This window comes from Rhinopithecus bieti, unplaced genomic scaffold, assembly GCF_001698545.2.
Source record: "Rhinopithecus bieti isolate Rb0 unplaced genomic scaffold, ASM169854v2 scaffold_46235, whole genome shotgun sequence".
In the NCBI taxonomy this organism is placed as follows: domain Eukaryota; kingdom Metazoa; phylum Chordata; class Mammalia; order Primates; family Cercopithecidae; genus Rhinopithecus; species Rhinopithecus bieti.
The window spans coordinates 2,570,005-2,591,263 of record NW_016819762.1 but is presented as its reverse complement, the minus strand read 5'-3'; the positions used below and the strand labels follow the sequence as shown (position 1 = coordinate 2,591,263).

General features: G+C 38.5%; 1 protein-coding gene across 1 annotated transcript in view; it reads left to right on the top strand.

The window, feature by feature from the left end:
* Nucleotides 1–21,259, top strand: part of GPC6 (glypican 6) — a 609,430-nt gene that overhangs the window by 506,257 nt on the left and 81,914 nt on the right. The window contains exon 4 of the mRNA XM_017859220.1: nt 1,570–1,713. Within this exon, the coding sequence (XP_017714709.1) occupies nt 1,570–1,713 (144 nt within the window). The remainder of the gene's footprint in view (nt 1–1,569; nt 1,714–21,259) is intronic.

Sequence of the window (21,259 nt, the reverse complement as noted above, 5' to 3'; positions counted from 1 at the left end):
GATGAAAAATGCTTATTTTGGAGTTAACGCAGAATGGAATAACAAAACTGGAACGAATGCATTGCAAATATACTACATGCAAGTTAAGATCAGCTCATGTAAATAACCCCAAAAAGTTTACTGAAGGAAAAGCATCCAGAAGAATCATCTGCTATGGAGAAATGGAAGAAATAGAATAAAGTTAAACTTCATCAAAGTTTCCTTAAAATGTTACTGCATTTCCTGTAATTCTAGTAAAGGTATTATCTCTTGATAACCAGCACAGAATGTAAAGCTTCTAAAAACAGCAAAGGAAGATGAATTCCACACCACCCTGAGTGAAATCACTGTGGAAAAGAACCAGCAGCTCAGTCCCTAAGATCATTACAATAAAATGTTTGATTTCCCATTGCAATCTTAATTGTGACATGAACAGCTGTCAACAACAAAAATAGAGGAAGCTGTCGTTATATGGATTTCATCCACATTTGCTTGTCCTATTTCTATACCACTGCTCAAGAGAGTGTTTTTAAAGAATTCTTCCAGTGGAGATTTTCGTAACTCAAAGGGGAGTCACTGAAATTATTTGGCTTTATATTCTATACAATGAAATATATTTGTCATGATAACAGGAATCCCAAACGGATGTTTATAGAATGCCACATTCAAGTGTGTAAAAGTGAGACACAATTCACTTAATCCTGAAGTCATTCTGTGGAGTAACTATTGCAATCCCTATTTTTAGTACAGTTGATTCTCTTTATTGTAGTTGTGTTCTATAAAGTCACTGCAAACATTGACTTAGCAAATACTGAACCGTTGCGGCAATGAGAAATACAGAGTTAGGTTCCTGCAAGCCACTGGCCACAACAGTTTCATCAATCAATCAATACGTAAACTTGTGTTATGTGTGTTTCTGTGAAAAGACACCTTATTTAATATATAGATGATTCATTAACATTGAACTCATAGCACTATATCACTCAGGCTTGAAGGAAGTTTATCTAACCTACATATTTTTGCCATGAGACGCATTACACATCTTATGGTGAGGAACGCTTGACAGTAGTTCAGCCCGATGCTTGGGGACCATTGTAAACATTGAAATCAACAAGAAAAAGCACAAAAATGTGAAAAACATTGTACTAACTAGACCACAAAGAGAACACTTGTTTCCAATCTGAGAGCTGAAATAAGGAGAGTGTCTTCTCCAACCTCAGCTAGGAACATGATGCAAATTTTTTGGCACTGTGTCTCTTATGTCCATGAGAGTACTGTGAGTATTCATTTTGGGGTTACAAATAAATTTTAGTGCGTAAGCAAATTTGCAAATATGAATCTACCAATAAAAAAATTTACTGTGTATGCTGAAACTGTGAGTCAGGGAATACAGTTGATCACTCTCTATCTGTCTGGGTAATTCTTTCCGTTATATTAGTGGTTATACTTGTTTACATTTCAAAATTAGAGTGTATTGGAGGTAAAAGTTTCATGAGAAATGTAGACACCATTGCATTGCACATTTCTGCCTCGTGAATTTAGGAGAAAACTCACTGTATAACTTTCTTTACTTTTCACTGGTTCTTCCAGGTCTTTCAGGGATGTGGTCAGCCCAAACCTGCTCCAGCTCTCAGATCTGCCCGCTCAGCTCCTGAAAATTTTAATACACGTTTCAGGCCCTACAATCCTGAGGAAAGACCGACAACCGCTGCAGGCACAAGCTTGGACCGGCTGGTGAGTATTCTCAAACTGATAACAATGGTGGATGCTTTGTTTTACCAAGGTCATTCTTTGAAACTCCTAGGAGATTCTGAAAAAGTTTGTTATAAGAGTCATCTCATTCTTATATCTGCTTCTGTTCTTAATTCGAATACTGAAAAGTAATGGGATCTTTCTTTTGGGTCATGTATTGGATTATTTAAGAAATCTATTAATCCATTAAGAAACTCTTAACACATGTGTGCAGTGACAAAATTTTCAACTTCTTATTTCTCATGAAATATTAATTTGAAAACTAAGTTGCCAGTTCTTCCAGAGATATAATTGCAATAGCAGATTTCTTACTCATCTGCTTCAGTTCTTTTCTGAAAATGGTTATTTATTCAATTATGATATCATGCAATTTTATTATGACTTCTTATTTGCAAAGTTTTCTGTTTGAAAGACCTTGCCCGGAAACCCCAAATCAATGTTACTATCATTTTTTTTTTCTTTTTTATGTGTCTTTAAAAAGTTGGAATCCTTAGAATAAGTCACTCTTTGAGCTGTTTTTTTTAGATGTGTGTCAGGGGACTCAGTGATATCCATCATCAAAGCAGTTTATAATACTTGGAAAATACAACCATAAACATAGTAAATACAATTTTTAAATGTGTTTTAAAGGCCACATTTTGCTATAAAAAATAAAAGCCCATAATTTTAAAGAAATACTGCCTGATTATTATTAATTCAGTTTCTTCCATTTATAGTACTATAAACACTTTATATACCTGCAATTGTTAGTGCTGTTAATGTTGCTTTGCCAATTATCTTGATGTAAAATTAACAGATAAAATCCTTAATGTCATAAAGCACTTGAACCACATCTGACTGTGTCATATAAACTCAGATCTCAAAGACTGCCAGTTATGAAAATACTTTTATTAGTCACTGTTATAAATTACTTTATGATTTTAGTTAATATCCTTCTATAGTGTGGAACTCATAAGATTAAATTTGTTGAATTTGGCCTCAAAGTGAGTATATCTCAGCATTTCTCTCTATAAAAATCAAATGTGCTTACAACCTAAAGGCCTATCCATGAAGTATCAAAATAAAGGGGTAACTAACCATTATATTTTGTTATAAATGTATTGCCATTTGTTAGCAAATAAAGCCTTCTCTCTAGTGTAGATATTTGTAGTTGCTGCAACCTTCTACTTTACCTTGCTTATATCTATTCTTTTTTTTCCCTTGAGACAGGGCCTCACTCTGTTGCCCAGGCTGGAGTGCAGTGGCATGATCACGGCTCACTGCAAACTTGACCTGCTGGGCTCAAGTGGTCCTCCAAACTTAGCCTCCTGAGTAGCTGAGATGACAGGCATACACCACCATGCCTGACTTTTTATTTTTTTGTAGAGGCATGGTTTTGCCATGTTGTCCAGGCTGGTCTCGAATTCTTGATCTCAAGCAATCCACCTGCCTCGGCCTCCCAAAGTGCTGGGATTACAGGCGTGAGCCAACACGCCTAGCGGCTTACATCTATTCTCTGTTGCAGTTTCAGGAAAAGTTTAAAAATAGTCACCATTTTTCTTTTAAACAACCAATTAAATTCCACCAAATAACTAGTCAAACTGCTTTAAAGAAATGATGGTTTTCATTAGATTATGTTGTTTAAATTTTACTTTACAAATTGCATTGTATATCAAGATCTTTCTAACCAGAGGACAAATGGTGAGTATGGGTTTGGTCCCTTTTTTCCCATTTTCTTTGGCTCTAATTTCGTTATTGGGACAATTCAGTCTACTCTGAATTTTTATAAAATCTAATTCAAGAACAGGAGTACAATGTGAGATGAATAAGTTCTAAAGATCCGAGGTACAACATTGTGGCTGCAGCTAACAATAGCGTATTGTTCACTTAAAAAAAAAACTCTGTTAAGAGGGTAGATGTCATGTTGAGTGTCCTTACCACAATAAAATAAAAGAAAAAGTTTTAAAAGAACTGGGGTACATTACGCACTTAGTTAAAATTGCACTGAATTTGAACAATGTAATGATATGTATGGCAACTAATTAATTTTTTCCCTTTGAAACATAGAAGCAGTTTTCCCTCATCCCCAGGAGAAATAAACACACACCCTTAAACAGGGGAAGTAGAGCAAGAAAAATATGTTTCTAAAGACAATATTTTTGCAGCTTAGCATAAACTAAGTAAAGCTTCAACACTTGGAGAATTTTCTCTGGTGTTTAAAGTCTGATGGACATGAAAATTGAGATTTGAACCTTTTATAAAGGAACTTTGTTGGTAATGTTCAAAATGCTCTAGATATAAGGGTCTTGAGAGTATAGACAAGTAGCAAACAGAATGAAAATCTTCTACCTTTTGCACCCCTGAAAATATATTTTATCAACCTTTTCTGAAAATGATTGGTAATGGTTAAATGTACAATCACAAGTAAAAGCCAAGGACCAGACTCCGTGCCTAAGTATTTAAATCAATAAGCCAATTGTATTCTAAAACATTCTCAGACAGCATGTAGCATTTACTTCCTCAAAGGTGTGGCTTCAGGCTTTGTAAGTGAAAATTTCAGTTTTATTTTTTTATTAAATTAAATTCTGATCCCTTCCCAAATGGTAAGAATTAGTGACGTGTAATTCACAGTCAGCCATAAGCCCACTTTGCTCAGCTCCTGAGAACAAGGCGCTGTTTCCACATCAAACGGAGCTATATCCAGGTTATTCTTGAGAGACACGAGTTAGGTCCAAAGCTAATAACAGAGTCTCGCAGCCATTGGCTCCCCTGAGGCCTTCTTCCTTTGGGGGTTCCAATATAGTTCTGAATAGTGGAAAGTCGAGGCAGTTATCCTTGGCAGACCGCAGTACAACAGTCAAACATGCTCATCTTCAAGAAGGATGCACTGCAAAACTATCCAGATGGGTCTGTCATCCATTACAGCCTATTTAGGCTGTTTATAAACAAGGCTCATATTACCTACTCCTGTTTCAATTTTTCCCAGAAAAGATGTTTCCTGAATATTTATAAGAAGCATGTGTCTGAGAAAAGGAGGATAATTGGAAAAGATTTCCCTTCATTTCTTGAAGTGTTTCAGCAGAAAAATGCTTCAAAGGACAATATCAAAACACTACTCCAATCACCCCACCTGTTTTGCCAAAATGAAAATAACTATAAAGCACTTGGAGAGTTACTTCTTAGTGCCATTTAAATTAGTACCTGTGGTAATAACTTTGGGATCTGTTGGTAAATTTTCTTATATCAGTTATTCTAAAGCTAATTTTTAATGTGAACTGGTAATTATGGGGTTTGTTTTAAAAATAAAACTAACAACCCCAAACTGAGTAAACTGCTGCTAAACCTTATATAAAATGATTGAAGGCCGGGCGCAGTGGCTCACGCCTGTAATCCCAGCACTTTGGGAGGCCGAGACGGGCGGATCACAAGGTCAGGAGATCGAGACCATGGTGAAACCCCGTCTCTACTAAAATACAAAAAATTAGCCGGGCGCGGTGGCGGGCGCCTGTAGTCCCAGCTACTCAGGAGGCTGAGGCAGGAGAATGGCGTGAACCCGGGAGGCGGAGCTTGCAGTGAGCCGAGAACGCGCCACTGCACTCCAGCCTGGGCGACAGAGCGAGACTCCGTCTCAAAAAAAAAAAAAAAAAATGATTGAAAACAAAACTCTCTCTTTAAAAATGCACCAGTTCCATCATTTAACATCTTATTATATTTGTAAGGAACTTATAAATTCTTTTGTATCACTAGGGAACATTTCCATTTGCTCCTCTAAAGTTATGTAGGCATAAGAAGCAGTTGAGGTAGTCAGAAGCTTTCAGACATGCTACCCTAAAGTGGTTTTTGTTATCCAAGAATGAGTGAATGTATTTTTATAAATTCAGCTGCTGACGCAAAGCCAACTCATCTAAGACTATCACAGTCCCTAATGCCAACAGCCATGATTTGTTGAGGATACTAATGTTATCAGCTGCGGTAATTCAGTTAACAGAGTCATCCTACCATCATGTTGCTTTCTTGTCACCAACAAACTCCCCTTAGAAGCCCCTCTATCCCAGCTGACTATTAATGACTTTCAATCAAACAGGCCAGAGATTATTGTTTGCACTCAGGAAGAGACTGGTCATGTTCCTTTATTCTTAAATGTATACTCTGCAAATTCTCTTACATAATTTGATGTGAAACTATAATTTTTTAAAAGGTGGTTCCAATTCACTGGAAATGTCAAGTATAAAAATAAATCAGCACAAAATAGCTCGATTTTTAAGATCTGAGCATCAAAAGGTATTTCAAATTAGCCTCCGTAAAACTCAATTAGTTGTACAGCTCAGAAAATTAGAGCACAACGTGTTCTACAGCTCACAGACGCACTTGGACAGGGAGTGTCAGTTACTTTATTCCAGCTGATTCATTAGAGTAAAAATGGACTGTGCATGGTGTATCTTAGAGGAATATGTTTTATAAAAGTAAGTTAAAAAAAATAAAAGCCAGGTTTGGAAGTTAACAAGTTGGTGATGATTTAGACCCGTAAATCTCCAGTAAGTATTCAACACTGTACTGTGGATGTGGATTTCTCAAATATCCTACTGGTCATTCAGAGGGAATTTGGGATGGGGGTGGGTGGAATGCCAACCTACAAAGCTAAACTTTGTGCCTGTGCTGTGCTATTATGTATAGAATAATCTCTTTTTCTTTTTCCTTTAAATTTGTTTTCCTCTTGCTTCCCAGAGGACTGTGTGGCGGACTATGCAGCATAGTGTAAGCATTGGTCTTCTTCTTCCTCTCATCCCCATTTGTCTTTGTACAGTCATTCCTGAGAAATTCCCCCACCACTGTCCCTTTCCAAATTATCTGGAGTGGACTGAATACTGCACATGGCCAACTTGTTTTGTCGTTTCTTCTCTGCTTGCAATTTATGGTTAACAACCATTTTCATATTCTTCTCCAATGGCCAAGTTTTCAATGTAATCTTGGTGGAAGATGAGCTCATCGAATGGCTGATTTAAATTCTGTCCCAATGTTCAGACAATGTGTAGTCTGCCTGGAAAACTAGCTCTTCCCTGTTAGAATATATTGGCCTTTTTCTTGTGCTAATAAGAACATACCAACATCAGCCCTCATGCGTAAGGTGCTAAGGTTTCCATTAGCTGAGACATAGACAATTTAAGGAATTAAAAAATAGGTTGTTTGCTTTTCATTTTTTTCTTGAATTTCCTGATTTCTTTCAGAGTATTCAGAGCATTTGGAGAGGGAGCATTGGATATTTTTTACTTGAAAGCTTACCCCCACTATGGGACTGAGGACAAGAACACTCAGGTTATCTTACTTGACTATATTAACCAAAATAGTCAGTTATCTAATCTGGTTTCCGCAATACCACTGCATGCTAATAACACTTTTTATTTTTTTGAGATGGAATCTTGCTCCGTCCACCTCCTGGGTTCAAGTGATTCTCCTGCCTTGGCCTCCCGAGTAGCTGGGATTACAGGTGCACACCACCACAACCAGATAATTTTTGTATTCTTAGTATAGACGGAGTTTCACCATGTTTGCCAGGCTGGTCTCCAACTCCTGGTCTCAAGTGATCCATCCACCTGGGCCTCCCAGAGTGCTGGGATTACAGGCGAGAGCCACTGTGCCCAGCCCTGATAACACTTCTTAAAGACATGCACCCTACATGGTATCACGGACTGAGGCGGGAAGGTGACTCTCACCTGAGGGGTACATATTTATTTGTGCAGCGCACCTGTGATATCATAGTGCTAACTATTTGGCCTTAAATCCAGGCAGTGATAACACAATGTCTAAAATCCCTTCTTTGAAATCATGCTTTTAAAAAGAAATTGTCCCCTGAGTAGTATCCCCATTCATTATTCCTGAGGCCATGTGCCCATATCCATATTCCTTGAGACCAGGGTAATTTGGGTGAAGTAAGAAAATGAGGAGGTAAATCTGGAATAGGAACACTGCAGAAAGGAAGACCTTGAGAAGGGGACAGGGAAGACAAATAGCTCAAGGGCTCCTGACACTAAGAGGGAAATGGGAGGGGAAAACGTCATGGGTGGGACAAGTCAGGGTTCTGTTTGATTGGTCCCACTGATAACTCGAGTGGCTTCAGTTAAGTCAGTAGTATCTGTCCTTTCCAACACATTCTCTTGGGAGTTCCAGGTTTTCCTGTAGCTGGTCCAGTTCGGTTTCCTCATCTAATGGTTATCATGACCCTTGTAGCTTTCCCCAAGGATTATCACTTCCTTGAACATACTGGAATGAATACATATCATAACATCCCTGTGTCTGCTGGACTTTCCTACTTGTTTCTATAACCTTATCTAGGCCAAAACAAACAAACAACACAAAAACCAGATGTCTGTTTTATATATGAGTCTTCCAAACATACACTGTAACTTTTGAAATTCATCAGTAGGTCATTGGTGACAAACATGTTGTTAATATTATTACATATATATTTAAGCACTTACAAAAGATCATCAAGATATGCAACTTTTTTAATTGTTCTGAAACGAAATGGACAAAGCAACTGACATTCTGGCATCATTTCCTGCCTGATGGTTAGTACGAGTTTCAGTAAAATGCTGGTGATAAAAATGTTCTTCCATGCCTCTTTGGGGCCATTTTGGTGCAATTTAGAAACTCTTGGTTATAAGGAATCAGGAAACTGTCTGTTGTTCATTTTCAATTGCCATGGCATTTCACTGTCACCTCAAAGGATTCTGCACCCAGCTAAATCCACTAGTTTGCATTTCAAAAGGATGTCAGGCTGTGTTTAAGAAACTGCTTTATTATCTAGACCTTCAGCCACTGTGTTTAGGTGAAACTGATATTTCCCAGCTTTCACCCCAACACAGACACACACAGAGACACACACATGCACACAGACACACACACACACACACACACACATGCACTCACCCTCAGTCTTCGCTTGGCCTGAACAAAAAAACTAAAACCTCAATAACAACAGTAAGCCAGATTCTCCACTTTAATTAGTTTTCTAAAGATAAATGGGTCAAGGCCAGATTGGCTTTCAGCCTCTGCTGCAGCTGAATAAATTATGTCCCATTCACCCCAGCAAACAAATGGCTACTGCTTCATCCACTTCAGGTTGTGAACGGCTTGGTCTTGCCTGAACCTGCTTTATCTATTTGCTGTGAAACCCCACTGAGACACCCCAGTTTCATTTTCAATGAACCCTTGGTAATAACAGCAGCAAAATGTAGTGAGCTTACAAAGCAGGGAGAAAATTAAAAAACGTTAAAACCAGACCACCCAACTTATTCTGTCTCGGTTTCTGCTCTTCTCCGGGCAGCATCACCAGCATGTGGTAGGAGGGAGAGTCGCCTGTCACAGGCTTCTTTCCATTTAGGAGGCTGTGGTTAATAAGCCCAAGGCGGGAACATCATAAGACACACATATAAAATGATGGCTTATCTCCAGGATATTCTGCTTATTCCACGTACTGGAAGGATGCACGAATCTAATTCAATGGTATGCACTGTTGGAAACCTGGATGGAACTCCTGACCTTACGTGGATTTTTTCAGCTCATACCCAATGGGCAGTGAACTATTTTTGCATCCCCAGGAAGCTATTCTTTTGGGCATGTGGAGGAATAGTGAAAATAGAAGGCACATAGACCTCTCTTTCAGTCCAGGCAAAGTTGTGTTTAATTGCACAGGGCTGTATACCCTGGGGAGAAGGAAGAGTACACTCACTCTAGCTACGTTACTCCCTGGGAGATACTAAAACCCAGTCCGCATCACTGCTTTAGGACATGTTCAGAGAATCATATGGATTCTGACAACAAAATAATGTTACGCCACATGTTTTGGAAGGGGAACAATTTTGCACAACTTATATTAAGTGTGAGTTATATTAAATCATGTTGGGGGCAATTTATTAACAAAATCCTTTTCAACTCTGGATTAAACTCTCCTTTATCCTCAAAAACACTTAAGCAAGAGCTTTGGTGATCTCTGTATCATAAAAAATGAAATGTTACACTTTCAGAACCAAAATAGGGCTATTACAGATTTTGTATCTATTTTATGACATGTTGATATGCTTATTTTCTGCTTCGGGCTTTAAAATTTCTTTCAAGAATTCCTAGACTTCAGCTAAACCCAAATTGATGCATTCTATAGGTATCAATCTATCAATACATGTATTGATTGAGTTCTTCTCTGTTGCATAGCACTTAGTAAAACTAGCTGCTATGTACAATCTACATTATAGCATGTTGTTAGTGCTGGTGTCATCAAAAGGCAAGTGACTAGAAAAGACATTACTTTCCAAGTCAGTTAGACACACTATGTCTTCTCCAGAGAACAGTACATAGTATAGAGGCTCATGGAATATTAATATTAGCATACAGTAAATAGGAGTTTGATTTTGCAACCTCAGATTGACTATACCAGAAAGAATGTGTAGAAGGTATATTAACAAACAAATAATCATTGGCCAAATATGCAAATTAAAAACATTAAACATCTGTAGCATCCTTAATATAGGCCATGTCTAATAGCTCATTTTCCCTTCTTAAGCCAGAACTTTCTGCCCATATCTTGAACAAATTAAACAGAAGCTTTGTTGTCAGTTACGAACTAGTCAGATGCAAAAGTCCATCTGCACACTCATTCACAGTAACTGTCCTTTATCCTGCTATGTAATTGATGTTTTGGTGGATTGATTATGGAAGTCTGGATAGACAAGCCACACTAAACTTTACCTTTAAAAATATTTGTTCATGAGACTCGTCAGTTGACATAGAATCTTTTATTAAATTATTGAATAAATTAAAGAAACTTTTCCTTGTCATGGAAAATCTGTAACAATATTTTCTCTTAGCATCTGAGATATTTGCACCACAACTCCCAAATGTGATGTTCATGCTTATGAGAGATAGAGCCGAAGAAATGGGATATTTCATAAATACCAGTTTTGATGTATTTGCTGTATGATCAATCAGCTTCTAACAGACTCTGGGGCCTATGGAATACATTTGAAAGCCCTGGGAATTTGGCTATTCCCATAACATACTCAGACACTCTTTACTGCTAGCAATAAACCTCAGGCATAAACACTGTAGAGAAAAAAAACAGATGAAAAGGAACCCGTCTAAGTAAAAATTGACTTCCCTTCATAACTGTTAAAGGTAGAACGCTATCTGCAATACACAATAATTTTATTACTAAGTTCATTCACAGTCATTATGGTCAAAGGCTCTGACTTCATGGGTATTTTCTTATACCCATAACATTGGCTGAGCTATCGAAAAACAAAAAGTCAGGTTGATAGTAAATGAATGAACCACCACCAGCAGCAGCTCCATTATATTGCTGGCTAACACATAATTTGTGGGAAGTTGGTTTGTGTAATATCTGTAGAAGCTTTTCCAATGCTGTATTGATCCAGATGGGCCAGGCCAGGCAAAGCCACACCTATAAACAATCCCCAAAATAGCTCACAACAACACAAGTTTATTTCTTTTGCCCAGTGTTCGTTCTGCATTGGCTGTGAGTCAGCTACATGTGGTCATCACCCTTACTCCAGCACCCGATGACAGAGCAGCCATTATCTGGAGGTTCACCTGTCACAGTGGCAGGGGAAATGGAGAATGTGGCAGAGGTGGCTGTTCATGTCTCTACCTGGAAGGGTCACATCATACTGATCACATCTCATTGGCCAAAGCAAGTCACATGATCAAACCATCAGGAAGTCAGGGTCATATGTTCCTATGTGCCTCACATAGAGAGAGAAAAAGGACATGTTAGTGAACAGTAACATTATTGACTACAAACACTATGATGAAGGCAAGATTTTTAAATTGGTAAAACTCCATGTCATTACTCTCTCCAACCCTAAGACAAACCTTACATGAAAAGGAACAGAAAAATCAGCCTTTCCTTTATTCACCATATTTATTGTGCACTAACATGAACCATGTGTGGGTGACTAGACCATAATCAAAGAACTCACAACACTTTAGGGCAAACTTGTCCAACCCACAGCCCATGGGCCACATGTGGCCCAGGATGGCTTTGAATGCGGCCCAACACAAATTCGTAAACGTTCTGAAAACATTATGAGATATTTTGCATTTTGTTTTTAGTTCATCAGCCGTCTTTAGTGTTAGTATATCTTATGTGTGTCCCAAGACAATTCTTCTTCTTCCAAAAAGTGGCCCAGGGAAGCCAAAGATTGGACACCCTGCTTTAGGGGATGACAGGCAAAAATAACTATAATTTACATCCAACCATGCTCTTGTAAAGATTGCCCTGCGCATGAACCGACTCTTCTACGGTCTTTTGAAAGAACTAACTTTTTTTTAAAAAATGTTGGAATCCTAGGAGAAATCTAAGTCCTCATTAGAGAGGGGGCATCTACATTGTCCTACAAAACCATTATCCTTTTTCAGTCAGGTTGATTTTCAGCAGTGGATGCCAATGGAGCTTACCTGAACTTTGAGTTCAGTCATCGTTCAACCAGAGCAAAGGATCCCACCCCAAATCTGAAGGCACTGTCTCAGAGGAGGATACAGAAGTTGTTGCCAAGAAATAGGAGAAAAGTGGCAATAAAGAAACAGAATGAGTAAAAACTTTTTAGTACTGGCATCTGGATGTCTCTCAGATCCAGACAATATGTATTTTAAATGAGGCTTTGATATTGCACATTATGAGTGCTGCTCTTGTATGACTTCATGTCATGTTTGCTTAGGCAAAGCAATTTTTCTGCTCTTCCTTCTGGGCCAAACTGGCTGGAGCCAATCAAATTATTCTTCCTTTCTGTCTCTTTCATACATCATCATTTAAAATCACCAAGAATTCACGTTCTGGAACCTGCTGTTGTCTTCTTGTACAATATCAGTTGATTTCTGAACGGCCTTCTTCGAAGGACAACAGTTTTTACAGGTTAATCAAGGAAATTGCACTGGCTGATAGCAACAGCAAACTTACCCATGGCAATGATAGTCTCAGGAATGTGCGTGTCATTGGCTTCTGCATGGAATTATTGGCAAAACTGTAGAACTTTGATTCAGCTGGAAGAAAAATAAGAATACAAATTCTTACATTATTTATGCATAATGAGGTAGGAAACCAATGACTTTGTAAATTTTATTCTAAGGGATTTTGACCTCAGAAAACTCCCCAAAGCAGCCAGCATTCATTTCCATGAAAAACACTCATCTCTGTACTTGAAAAAGCAAAGCATTTCCTTTGCTTGCTCTTTGCAGTTCCTTGAATGCTAGAAAAAAAGGGTAAATACAAAGCGTCTAGAAGAGCTCTAAGAAGAAAACATAGAGGCAGCAAACTGGCCTAATTGATCTACTCACATAAAATCCAAAAACCCAGAGGCTATCTTTAGTGCAAGACATGTCTGCACAAAAATGTTTCCAGTTACTCAGGAAAATCAAATCTTCTTTATGCAAAATGTCTTCAAGGAACAAGAAGTATTTCATTAGGTTTTTAATGGTGAGGGCTCAAGTAAAAGGATCCTCATGCTCTCTTTTGTCAAGTTTTTTTTTTTTTTAAGAAAATGAATAAAATTAAAAGCTCTTTACAGTATAATCATTTTTTAAAGTTTCCTTTCTCCATGATTTTGGAGGATAAGAAGTAAAATGAATATTTAGGATTTTTTTTTAAGAAGCTGACTTGGAATAATTTGGATCGCAGTATGACAATGAAGGGTATAGTGTATGTGAGTGTGAGAGTGTGTGCGTGTGTATGTATGTGAGTATGAGAGTGTGTGTATGTGTGTGTGCGCATGTGTGTCTTTTTTAATTACTCTCCACTCTTTGTGCCCAGTAACAATAGATGGACAACTCAGAGATTGTTACAGTTATTTACCAAATTGTAGCCAAAGAGTGCTATTTTTATATAAATGTTTGCGATTCATCGCTACTTTTTAAAATTCAGGAACACTCAGTTGTGAACAAAATGTGACAAGCAGCTTCCAATACCTCCTAATGCCACACATAAGATGCCACTGCTCTCTGCTTCATGGAAGAGTAGAGGGAAGAAGATAAGAGGATCTTTTCCAGAACATGCCCCAAATCTGATGTATTTTTGCTGAGTTTTGTTTTATCTGTTTGCTCTATCAATTAGGGCTGAAAGAGAGATTTTCACTGTGCAAGTAGTGCACTTTTTGTTTTGTTTTGCAGTAGCCCCCCTTTATCCATAGAGGCTATGTTCTAAGACCCCCGGTGCATGCCTGAAACCACCCATGGTACCAAATCCTATATATACTGTGTTTTCCTATGCATACATACCTATGATAAAGTTTAATTTATAAATTAGGCACAGGGAGAAATTAACAATAACTAATAATAAAATAGGACAGTTATAACACACTGTAATAAAAGTTATTGAAAATCCTCTCTCTCTCTCTAAATATTTTATTGTGTTATACTCACCCTTCTTGCAATTAAGAAGAGGCAGAGCAGGATAGCATGAGATTTCATCACACTACTCAGAATGGTGCACAGTGTAAAACTTGTGAATGGTTTGTTTCTAGAATTGTCCATTTAATATTTTTGAACTGCAGTTGAAACCACAGAAAGCTGTGGTTTCAGTTACTCATGGTCAACTGCAGTCCGAAAATATTAAATGGAAAATTCTAGAAATAATTTTTTGTGGATGATGTATATATTTCACGTCTATATTTATAGTTAAAACTTACCTTTCTTTTGAATTGAGCTTTCATCAGTATATATAATGATTTCCTTTCTCTACTGTTTTCTGCCTTAAAGTCTCTTTCTTTCCAATATTAATGTAGTTACACCAAATTGTTAAAAATATTTAACTGAAATATCTTTTTTCATTTTACTTTCAACCTTTCTGAACACTTATGTTTTAAATGTGTCTCTTATAAACATCACATAGCTAGATTTATTTTAAAATCCAGAATAACAATCTTTTATTTCAATGTTTTGTTCAATTGGAACAGTTAGTTCACCTAAATGTACTAGAAATATTTATATTTATTTCTTCCATCTCATTTTGTGATTTCTATTTGTCTCATCTTTTAGTCTTATTTTCTTCTTTCTTGTGGGTCAATTGAGGATATTTTCTTACTTCACTCTGTTTCTTTTAGTGTTTGGAATCAAATACTGTAGTTTTTATTATTCTAATAATTACCCTTGAAATTTTAACATGCATCCTGACTTATCAAAGTCCACATTTAATTAAAACATCAATACCTTTTCGTTTTCTGTAACAACACAAGAGGACCTTAGAATACCTTGACTCTGCTAATTCTCCTCCCAATTTATATGCTGTTATTATGAGATAATTTAGTTCTGTCTTATGTGTGTGTGTTTCACACAAAACAAAAGTTAAGAGTGTTATTACCATTTTATACTGGAACTTTTTTTTTTTTTTTTTTTGAGACGGAGTCTCGCTCTGTTGCCCAGGCTGGAGTGCAGTGACCGGATCTCAGCTCACTGCAAGCTCCGCCTCCCGGGTTTACGCCATTCTCCTGCCTCAGCCTCCCGAGTAGCTGGGACTACAGGCGCCCGCCACGTCGCCCAGCTAGTTTTTTGTATTTTTTAGTAGAGACGGGGTTTCACCGGGTTAGCCAGGATGGTCTCGATCTCCTGACCTCGTGATCCGCCCGTCTCGGCCTCCCAAAGTGCTGGGATCACAGGCTTGAGCCACCGCGCCGGGCCTATACTGGAACTTTTAATATAGAATCAACTACATTTCACCACTTTCTTAGGTTATCATTCCTTTTGCATAAAACCATCCATCGGAGTGACTTCTTTGGTCTGGAATACATATTATAAGGTTTCCTTTACTGAGAGTTTTATTTGCAAATGTCTTTTCACCCTCATTCTTGAAAGACATTTATGCTGAATTGTAATTCTAGGTCAACAGTTATTTTCTCCAGGTGCACTGATGCTTATATTTCACTGTATCCTGGTTTCTGCTGTTGCTGTTAAGAAGTTTCCTATCAGTTCTCCCTTTTAAGTAATCTGTATTTTCTTTCAAACTGCTTTTAGGGTCCTCTTTGTTGTTTTGTAATTTTGTCATAATGTATAGGTATAGATTTCTTTTTTTATTAATTTTGCTTAGGATGTATTGGGCTTCCTGAATTTCATGACTGGTTTCTTTGACTATTCTGGAAAATTCTAAGTCATTATGTCTTCAAATATTGCTTCACCCTCTTTCACTCTCTTCCTCTATTCATCCAATAACTGATTGGACATGTGAGACTGTCTCACTCCATCCTTCATGTCTCTTAACCTTTCTTTGTCTCTTGCCACATTCAGAATAATGTATTTAGTTGATAATAATGTATTTAATTCTCAGTTGATTTAGTCTCTCAGGTTTATTAACAGCTAAATAAAATACTTTATTTGCCATTAAACCCATCCAGTTAGTTTTTAACTTAGTGGTTTTATTTTTCATTTCTAATACTTAATGAATGAATTTTCAGATATGCTTGGTCCTGTGTTCAGTAGTATCTGCCTCCTCATCACATTTCTAAATTCTACCTTTTCCATTTTAAACGTGTTTATTTTATACTTTGTGTCTGATACTTCTAATATCTGAAGAGTTTGCTGGTCTCATCTGGTATTTCTGCAGTTTCTTACAAATGGTGCTTTATTTCCTTATAGATGCTATGTTTTCTTTGTTTCTGTTGTGTTTTTATTGTGTGTGTGAGTTTATATTCCTTGGAAATTAATCAATAGAAAGTCTGGGTGGCCTGTGTTGAAGGGTATTTCTATTTCATCTTATCCTAAGGATTTTTCCCTTGGGAACCCTGGCTGTATGTGGTGGAGTAGTGATACTGGCTCATCACATTAGGGAAGCCCTGTATTTTACTCTCCTCTCCTTGCCCACCCTGCAAATGTAAGGCCATCAAGGTTTAAGGTCATCTGGATCTAGGGAATGTCCTTTGGACCAAATCCATTCTCAATACTCTTGTTTTCTTTTCTGGGTGCCCATTTTCACTTAGTTTGGGGCCTTTGAAAGTTTGCTACTTTCTTACCAACTCGTTGACTCCTACATGCTCTATTTCATGTCACAGTATTAGCTGATTTTAGGAAATGTGCAGGAAAATACAAATGTAGGCATACACAAGGTAACTTCCTTCACCAACTCTGAGTTGATTGTTTTTTAAACTTTTATTTTAGATTCAGGGGTACACATTGCAGGTTTGTTATATAGGTAAATTGCATGTCACAAAGGTTTGGTGTACAGATTATTTCACCAAGCAGATAATAAGCCTAGTAGCTAATAGGTAGTGTTTTTATCTTCACCTTCCTCCATCTCGCCCCGTCAAGTAGACCCTGGTGTCTTTTGTTCCCCTCTTTTGTTTCCATGTGTTTTCATCATTTAGTGCCCACTTATAAGTGAGAACATGTAGTATTTGATTTTCTGTTCCTGTGTTAGGATGGGAACAGATAGTGGCCTCCAGTTGTATCCATGTTGCTGCAAAATATATTACTTCATTTTTTATGGCTGTGCAGTATTTCATGGTGTATATGTACCACATTTTCTTTATCCAGTCTACCACTGATGGACATTAGGTTGATTCCATGCCTTTGCTATTAGGAATTTGGCTGCGATGAACATACATGTGCATGTGTCTTTATGGTAGAATGATTTGTATTCCTTTGGGTACATACCCAGTAATGGGATTGCTGGGTCAAATGGTAATTCTGCTTTGAATTCTTTGAGAAATTGCCACACTGCTTTTCATAATGGCTAAACAAATTTACACTCCCACCTGCCATGGATTAGCATCCGCTTTTCTTCACAACTTTGCCAGCATCTTTTGACTTGGTGGAGCATCATACCATTTTAGAGCAGAGCATTGGAGCAGTTATTTTTTGAGTTCTCTGTTTCTGATAAATATTCTTGGAAGCCCTATTTAACTGGGCCATGTGGTAGTTGGTACTATTGGTTAATATTGTTCCAGGTTCAGTCCTAAACTTCCAGTCCACAAAGGCAATAGCCCATCTTAGCACCCCCAGCGCTCCCCAGGCCTGAGCCTATGGACCCCAGGCACTACGTAGTTTCACTCCAATACCGAGGCTCTTGGTGCTGCAAACTTCTCCAGAACCCTTGCTGTTGGACTTCTTTCATGAATTATTTTCACTAAAAGATGTCACCTATATCCACAAACACTGACCTTCAGAGAGGCAAACTCAGGTACATCCTTCATTTTGTCTCCTTGCTGGCACCTAGAAAGATTCTCCTTCATACGTTACTTACCAACTGATATGGTTTGGCTGTGTCCCCACCCAAATTTCATCTTGGATTGTAGCTCCCATAATTCCCACGTGTTGTGGGAGGGACCCGGTGGGAGATAATTGAATCATAGGGGCGGTTTCCCCCATACTGTTCTTGAGACTGTGAGTAAGTCTCATGAGATCTGATAGTTTTGTCAGAGGTTTCCCCTTTTGCTTGGCTCACATTCTCTCTTGTCTGCCACCATGTAAGACGTGTCTTTCACCTTCCACCATGATTGTGAGGTCTCCCCAGTCACGTGGAACTGTGAGTCCATTAAGCCTCTTTTTCTTTATAAATTACCCAGTCTCAGTTATGTCTTTATCAGCAGTGCGAAAACAGACTAATAGACCTACCCAGACCAATCAGGCAGAGAAGAGGGACCAGGACTAGACAAATCCCTGGAATGCCTGGGGCAGGGAAAGTCTTTACAGGACACCTTTCATGGGCAGCGTGTCTTATACAACTACTTAATCAGTTGTTATTGTGGAATATTATGCTCCAGACTATGGTGATTACTGTTTTCAACCCAGTTAAAATACGCCTTTTATGGGATTTCCTTTATAATAATAGCAATAATAATAATAAAAGGTTTTAAGTAAATAAAATAGAAAGTAAAAAATAAGAAAACAAAATAAAGTGTGCATTCTGTTTTTCTTAAGAGAAAAAAAAAGCACTTTTTAGATGGAGATACAAAATTGGCCACATTTGTGGCAGCCTCAGGTGCTAGCCTCAGGGTTGGTCACACAGTGTGGTTCTCCTGTGGGTTGCAGAACCAGAGTGGACTAAACTCTGAAATTGGCAGTTTCTCCTGCAGACCACCCAGAAGTCTGTCCAGGCCAAAACTCTGGACCTGATGGGCTAGTGAAACATCTAATATATACCAGTGAGATAGACTGGTCTGGCACACATGTGTATTTTGTTTCATTTATTTATTCATGCATTTATTCCCTGCCTCAGACAGACAGAGAGCAAGCGCAGGTAGAGAGGGAAAAGAGCAGCCTCATTAAACCTGCATCCGTGTGGTCCAAATGAGGATGATGGGATTGCGAAAGAAGCCAGCTCCACACAGTCTAGGGATGTGACTCCCTTAACTTCCTCTTCTCATCCCTTCCAACCCGTGAGTGGAGCCCGCCCCAGCCCACCAGATGCACAGCCCCTTTTAATTTGCACATGGCGCAGCATAAATGCCAAATTCAAAGCTTTGCAAAGCACACAAGCCAAGTTCAAACTCCTGACTATGTGATTGTGTGCTAATTACCAAATCTCATCTCACTTTCAGATCTGTAAAATGTTGTTTGTAATGATGATAGAAGCCAGTGTGCATAAAGCTCCTAGCTCAGCCACTGTCTGTACTCAGCCTCAATATTCTTAACACCAGTGATAGTAATAGCAATAACAATCATAGATTAAGCTTAGCTGTTATTCTTATTAATCATATTAATAAATACAAAGTCAAATGCCACATATTCTCACCTCTCAGTGGGAGCTGAATAATGTGTGCATGTGGACATAGAGTGTGGACTAATAGGCACTGGAGGGAAAGGGTAGGAGGGTGGGAGGGGTGTCAAGGGATGAGAATGTAATGGGTACAATACGATGTACAATATTCATGGCATAATTACACTAAAAACCCAGATTTCATCACTATGCAATATATTCATGTAACAAGATTGCACTTGAACCCTCAACTTAAACAAATAAAAAATCTCAAGAACATTTAAGTACAAAGATTTAAATTATTCGATAGGATTTCAAGTAGATTTTTTAGAAGATTTTGCATTTATTCAATGACTCTTCAACTCAAAGCCTGTAGGTAAACACCCTTGCCCCAGCCCTAGTCTTTACAGGAAGTGGCTGATATGGCTTCATGCTGCAGCATTTAAGATGAGCTAAAGCTACTAAATAAAGCTTTTCTCGGCACATTTAGGACTAGTCGCTGAGGACTAGAAGAGAACTGCAAGCTAATGCTGGCTTCCGGCATTGTTGTCGAATAAAGTTAACACCGGAGCTTCTCTCCAAGTTACAGCCACATAGCAAGATGACAAGGAAAAGTCCCAGGGTGAACATTTGGGAAGCTGATAAGAGATTCAAGTTATATGAAGGTATTCGGGAAGGATGCAGCTAAATGGTGGATGAAAATAACCTAGAGGAATGATGGCATACAGAGAGGCAGGGGACCCATGGCCTCTCCAGTGACGCATTTCTGAGAGCAGCATACATGCCTGTGGCCTCATGTCACCACCGGGGAACGCCTCTGAAAGCCTAAAAAAAAAAAAAAAAAATTCAAGCCAGACAAGGTAGAAATACTGGTAGAGGACATGAAAAACCCTAAATAGGTGATTGAATTGAATGTGAAGGTGAACAGCATTTGAAATAGCCTTTTTAAAAAAAACTCCCTTGAAGGTGAACACAGGGACAAGTTACCAACTGTAATTGAACTGTAAAATGATCAGCTCTTCGAGAGTAGGTTTGACTATGGGCAACGACAGCCACAAGAAGAATCTTGCAGCTATTTTTATCTTCCCTCATCTTGACACTTCCCCTTTTAAAAGAATAAGAGAAACAGAGGCACAAAGTTAAGACTTACGGCACAAACATAGCAGATAAGAGGCACAGAGACGAGGACTGAGAAACCAGAACAAGACCTGGGTTTTGTTTTTTTAATTTCTGTTCTAGATTTATGTCCACCCATGGTCCTATCTCAGAAAATGCAGCGTAGTTGCCGATGGAAGCAGAATCTGCTTGGCAGCCTGTAGTATTCACCAAATGCCAGTAAGGATACGCCACGTTCGTGACGTGTGTGAGGACAGACAAAGGGTTTTCACATCCTATATCTCATTTGTAAAGCTTGAAACAACTGGAACCAGTAATTTGATGTTTCTCTTGAAGAGACTCCCAGGGCTGAATGTTCTGTTCCCAGGGGCCTAACGTTAGAATCCTCTTGGTGTCTGTGGTGTTTCTACTGCCATCGAAGGACAAACAAGAGATGAAGGGGCCTTTTAGGGGTTTACTGTTTTGTCTCTTCTTTGTCGTCCACAGTACTTTCATAAGCTCCTCTGGGGAAAAGAAAAGGGAAGGAAGGGAGGAGAGGAGGGAGAGAGGGAGAAAGAAGGAAGGGGAGAAGAGAAGAAAGAAAAAAGATATGTTCCTTTCTGACACCAGAACTATTTTTAGTGCCCAGAGCAACTTCACAGAATTCTGTGATGAAGCCTGGAGAAGAACACGGCTCACTCATTTGTGCTCACTCCAAGGGGAGTAAAGAAAGGAACTTGGTGAAAGGCAGGGCAGAGGCAGTCA